This window comes from Kogia breviceps, chromosome 7 (genome assembly GCF_026419965.1).
Source record: "Kogia breviceps isolate mKogBre1 chromosome 7, mKogBre1 haplotype 1, whole genome shotgun sequence".
Taxonomy (NCBI): Eukaryota; Metazoa; Chordata; class Mammalia; order Artiodactyla; family Physeteridae; genus Kogia; species Kogia breviceps.
The window spans coordinates 26,092,575-26,098,767 of record NC_081316.1 but is presented as its reverse complement, the minus strand read 5'-3'; the positions used below and the strand labels follow the sequence as shown (position 1 = coordinate 26,098,767).

Here is a 6,193-nt window from a genome sequence, read left to right as displayed (position 1 = left end):
GGAAATACCAAACTTGTTTTACCACTGAAATTTTTACTCATTTTCTAAACAGTCATCAAGTTTCAAGAAAATCCTTAAGCCTCTGCAATTATGAGTATGTGATAAAAGCCACCGTTTTCTTGGCTAATTTTCAAAACTACCTTAGTAATTTTGGCACCAAAAAACTATAAAATGTGAATCTGTAGGCTTATGTGGTAGCTCTTCGAGATCCCTAATGTATTCCAGGAATACCACAAACGTTTCCTTAAAGGTCTTAAGCTTACACTGAAAGAAAACATATTTTAAACAATGCAGATAAAAATTTGTTTTGTCCTCTACTCCCCTTCCCTTCCCAAAGATGTCTATGTTTTGTAACTTCTATCAAAGCCAGGGGAAAATTTTAAATGCTAACGGAAGTAAACTGCCATATAAAAACTGCCTTTTACTTCATGTTTCCTCTTACGCTTCAGAGCACCATTGTTGGAGAAACAGGAAAGAGCAATGAGGTATTTGGAAGCTGGCATGTTTCCAAGGCACCACATTGGGTCATACTTCTGATACCGTGTTAAATAAGTTTTCCATTTTAAGGTTTCTTCTGATTATAAAATAATTACTGGAAATTTAGAAAATAGAGAAAAGTGTAAAGAAACTAAAGATCACTAGTAATCCACTATCCAGAGAGATCTGTCAACATTTTGGTATTGTTTGCTATACTAGTCTTTCTATTAGCGAATTTGACCATTCTATAGAATTTTATATCTTGGTTTTTCCCTCTGTGAGTTGTTTCCTAGGTCATTAAAATTTCTCATAAGCAAATATCAGTGGCTGCAAAATACTTCTTATGGATGTGTGATCATTTAACTATGCTATTGTTAACATGTGTTTCCAATTTATCCCTATCAAAAATTAATTTGAAAGAAATCTTTTATGGTCTTCTCAAATCCTCTGTTGAAAGGGAATATATTTTAGAGGTATGGAATAGGATAAGAATTAGATTAAAATTTCCCAAGATTCCAGCCACCATCAAACATTTTGATGTAAATATTCAGGACTCCTCTATATACACACTTTCAAAAAAATTGTACCATATTTATATCATTTTCTATGTTGGGTTAAAAACATTTTTAACATTTCCCTCTAGAAAGAGCATGGCTCCATCATATTCCATGTTCCATAATTTAATATATTGTTGGACATTTAAGTTGTTGGAAAACATTTACTGTTATAAATTAGGCTATAATGAATGTCATTTGTTCATAAATCTTTGTGAAGATCTTTGAGTACTGCCTTACATTAAAATCTTTTCCAATCTGATAAAAATGGCATATTTGTAACATTGTGTTTTCAAAGTGAGATTATATAGTAATAATTTTTTAAATGAGTTTAAATGTTTACATTTAACCTCAGTTCCCTAAAGTGAACTTTTGGATTGCTCTATTTGGTTCCTGAGAATTCTAGTCAGCCACCAGTCCCCTCAGAGTCTTAGCCTCTGATCCTTAGGGTAAGGCTGGGTTCATATTTGTCTGATTGCCTGTGTTCCTATGAAATAACAGATGAAAAAAGTATCAGCACAGGACCACCAAGAGACCTTAAGTCGTTTAACTTTTGTGGGCCTCAGTTTTCTCATCAGCTTCTTGTTACAAAATGCTGTTATTGTAAAGAGTAACATAATGGATAAAATGCACATAAATGTATATTTCTCATAATGTCTGGCATACATATAAGTGTTCAGCGTACTTCATGTAGCTCACAGGGCCAAAATGAATATTAGTCATCCATGCAACATTGAGAACCTGCTTCCTAAGTGCAGTGGGCAGTGTGTCAGTTTCATGCACTACTGAGAATAGTTACAGAGAAATAGACCAAATCTAAATGTAGGTTGCTACTGATTTTAGAGTAAAATGATTGATGATCTGTATAACATAATGGTCCTGTTTTGCCAACAAAATGCTAGAAGTGTTTTGGTGCATTTGATACCAAGTACAAATTACCCAATTTTCCAAAATCCTGATTCTTTGACCTTTAATCTTGAAAAAGGAAGGAGACATTTATACATATCTGCTTTAGTTTGTTTCCCTTTACCTACTTGGTGGGAGGGGCAGGAAGGATTGGCTGTAGAGAGAAGCAAGATGTAATTTTAAAGTTTACACTTAATAAAACGTGTCCTATTTAGCTTAATTTAGGTTTTGCAGCCAACAGAAGTAATTCTAGTTACAGGGATGCTCCCACATATATTTGCTCCTTCCTTTCCTTCTCATAAAAATCACTTGCCTCCTAACCTCTTTCTGCCTGACTCAAAAGATCTTCTCTGGCCTAGAACTTCCCCTACCCTGGTACTAGTCCTCTCTATTTAAGCCTGCGGTTGCATTTTAAAATTTAACTTAAATGAACCTAATATCATTGGCTGTGTAAAATAAGTGGCTTTCTTTGCTTACTCCGGCCCCTCTCTCCCATCCTCATTCCTGGGTATAATCAAGATTGCAGCAGGCTACCAACCTAACCCCTGCTCTAAGAATAAAAAACACTCTTCATGTTGCTCTGGATCTGTAGGGGAAAAGTGGATTAGCTCATAATAACTACCCAGAATTTTACAGGATTGATGTGGACAGTATGCATAAAAATATGTTGAAAAATGTGAAGAACTTATATTCCCTTTCTGGCTATAAGTCTTCATAAAATTCACTTTTCATTTGGAACAGGAGTTGGCAAACTTTTTCTGTAAAGAGCCAGAGTAAATATTGGCTTTGTGGGCCAAGTGGTCTCACAACTGCTTGATTCTGTCATTGCAATAAAAAAGCAGCCACAGAACTACAGGCAAAGGAATGGGTGTGGCTGTGCTCTAGTAAAATTTTACTAAAGCAAAGCAGTCAGCTGCGTTTGGCCCGCCAGCTGTCATTCAACAGCCCCTGATTTAGAAAAGTGTACGTAAGCAAGTAAACAGGCATCATAAAGAGACTAAATTGGCCTGGTTTAATCCAGGGATCAAAGCATTTTCAGTAGACTAGGCAAGAGTTGATCTGCTTTTAAATTTGTCCCACATTAGATGTTAATTGGTAATCAGGGTTCGTTCACCTGGGACAATGATACATAGCATAGTGCTTGATGCCTAGTGATAATCACTTAGCTAAACAGACATTTAGTGTTTTACATGCACCAGTATTTTGAGAAGAAATTTTTTATATTATGAACATTGAGAAGGTTATATGTAGCATGCAACTAAGAGCCAAGATACCTAGTCAAAGTCCACTGCAGAGTGTTCCTAATGACTGGAAAATTACTTCACATTTGTGTCACTGCCTCATCTGGTTTTAAAGATGTAGGACTGTTGGAATATTTCTACGGAAAAGTTTTAAATTCTATAAATATAAATTCTTAACATTAATTAACAAAAGGCATTAGATACAAAGAACTTCCCTATTGGGTTTATTATAAAAATGGGCTTGAAAGGGAGATGTGGAATGTTCCATCATACCCTTAAACTGTTTGAAAACAGGACAATTATCTTAGAAGTGTTAAGTATTCAACCCAATTAGAATGAGTGTCTAGCTTTGATACTCAAGCTTCTTTTTGCTTTTGCTTTGATTCTATGACTTACCCAATTAGCCAAGGTCAGAACTTAGATTTGCCAGTGCCTGGCCCACTGCGCTTTAGTACCATAGTTTAAAGATTGTACACTTGAACATCAAGCTGAAACGATTTGTTTTTGAGCTCAATTATGCAAAGGTAGAAAAGGTAGATCCTGATTTTAGTTTCAACTTTCCCAAAGGGAGAGTTATGCTATCTTGAGGTTTCTCCAATTTAAAAATGGAAATTAAATGTACTGTTAGAACTTATTACTTGTTAAGGCTGTGTTAGTATTCTAATTTTCACTTTAGATGTGCTAAAGGAAAAGTTGTTTAATGTGCATCTCTAAAATTTAAAATATACAGTGACTATGCAATTGTTTTTTCTGTCATTTTTCCTAACCTTTTTAGGTTACCTTTTAGCAATTATACCTGTAATTGTTCTTTAGATTTTAAACAATACAGCCTTTTTTTTTAATACAGCCTTTTTTGCACTGAAGTTTTGCACACTAAGTTAAAAAACTTACAAATTTTGCAAAAAAAAAAAAAATCTGTCAGTTGTAGTTACTTTTCATATGACAAATGGACTCTTGGAGCCATATAATCTCTACAAATACTTTGCTTAATATTTATATCCATACTTGATATATGTATGAATATTTGATCTTTTCACATACTGTTTTAATTGAAATAATTTAAAATAGACAAATTCTTCCTTTGCAATAGTTTCCCAAAATAATATAAATTAACTTAAGCACTAATTATTAAAAACAACTGAACTATTGATTAGGTTATTTAAGGCATCTTTTATTAAAATTTTAAATTCTCAAATGAGTGAACTATTTTTAAAAATAGTTTAAATAAATAAATAAATGCTCAAATGCCACTATTCCTAAACTTAGGTGACTAAAAAATATAAGTACATAATACACTACCTCACACTCCTTCCCAAAACAGGCTGGATTATATCTATTTGATTTATACACTGTGACTTTTTCCTGCTGTTTTCCATCAAACTTAATTGTGAAAAATGGTGCCATGTTGCCCTCTTGATATTATTTTGAAGATCAGTTAGGTCTTAAAGCATCCAGATGCACACAGTTCTACACATATCTGTAGAATTAGCTCACTAAGGTCTGCTCCGCAATATTTTTAATTGACTTACATGTTCTGTGGGAAAAGAAGAATCACAAAAAGTCTTTGCAATTGCATTCCTCTCTTCACTGGGCTCTCCCCTGGGATCTGGATGGATACTCGAGTTATTCAAAATGTCAGCAACTCTGTTAATGCTGGTAGTATCTGGTTGACAGAGAGGAAATGACAACTGAATTTTATTCTCCAGGCACTCATTTTAGTGACTAAACTTGTTTTTCTCTGATCCTATGCTTTGTATTTAAAAAGTAACAATTTCTATTTTCTTCTCACTTTGAACACTCGTTTCCATAGACTTTGCTCTTACATTAGGCATTTCATGTCAGAAAACAATTTTTTTATTGCTACTTTCTAAAACCTGATTTCACATTAAAATTAGTGACATGGTATAAATATCTTCTAAAGCAATATAACGTTAATACCTTAAAATGTCATCCTTATTCCCCTGGTTACTGCACTGCCTACACATACAAACATTTATATAGTGAACATCTTACCAACTCAAAGGGATAAGTATGAACCAAATGAAAGTTAGATTTGTAAAATATATTTAAAAAGAAATTGGCCATGATAAAAAATCCAACAAAGGGCTGTCTAATAGAGGGTCATTGGGCTTTAATAAATAGATAACAATGATTTAGAGAAACATGTAAGGTTAAAAGATATTTAGGAGTATCTTTTACAAGTTTGAGTATTTTACAAATTGAATTTCTATAGTTTTAGTCATCTCTCCTTCCATCTTAATTTATATCATTGATATTTAATTTAGAAGAAAGGACTTGTGAGAAAATGGTAAATGTTAGACCAGTCCATTGACTAACAGCATTAAACTAACCACAGCTTTTGACAGACAAAATTAATGGAATCTGAAGTTTAATACATTTTATTATATCTGGAAAATTAGTTTGTGAAGTGAGATTTTACAGTGTTTTGGTGTTTTCTATTTTCTCCTGTATTCTCCATTCATGCCAGTAAACAAGATATACTTATTTTGCTTTTAATTCCCTTTTTTTTTTTTTTTTTTTTTTTTTGCGGTATGCGGGCCTCTCACTGTTGTGGCCTCTTCCGTTGCGGCAGCGGCCATGGCTCACGGGCCCAGCCGCTCCGCGGCATGTGGGATCTTCCCGGACCGGGGCACGAACCCGTGTCCCCTGCATCGGCAGGCGGATTCTCAACCACTGTGCCACCAGCGAAGCCCCTTAATTCCCACATTTTCTTTTTAAAATTTTCTCAATTTCCTTTTTAAAAGAAGCCTGTTAAGTCAGAAGGCCATGCAAAGCTTTCCTTGTAATCCATATTTCTTCACTGCGTCTAAACGCATATTGTTAAACAGGCAAAGTTCCCGTAAAATCTAAGACTGTCTTCAACAACGTCAACAACTTTAACTACGAGATTGCTATGATCATACTTCTTAATAGTTATTTTTAAGTTACATTTATATAGCACCTATATGTTATGTAGTATATACCTCTATGTTAAAAATATCTTCAATATTAAAA

General features: G+C 34.0%; 1 protein-coding gene across 1 annotated transcript in view; it reads right to left on the bottom strand.

Annotated features, from left to right (window-relative positions):
• Nucleotides 1-6,193, bottom strand: part of CCDC73 (coiled-coil domain containing 73) — a 142,643-nt gene that overhangs the window by 852 nt on the left and 135,598 nt on the right. Inside the window, exon 18 of the mRNA XM_059069872.2 lies at nt 4,708-4,841. Coding sequence (XP_058925855.1) covers nt 4,708-4,841 — 134 coding nt within the window. The remainder of the gene's footprint in view (nt 1-4,707; nt 4,842-6,193) is intronic.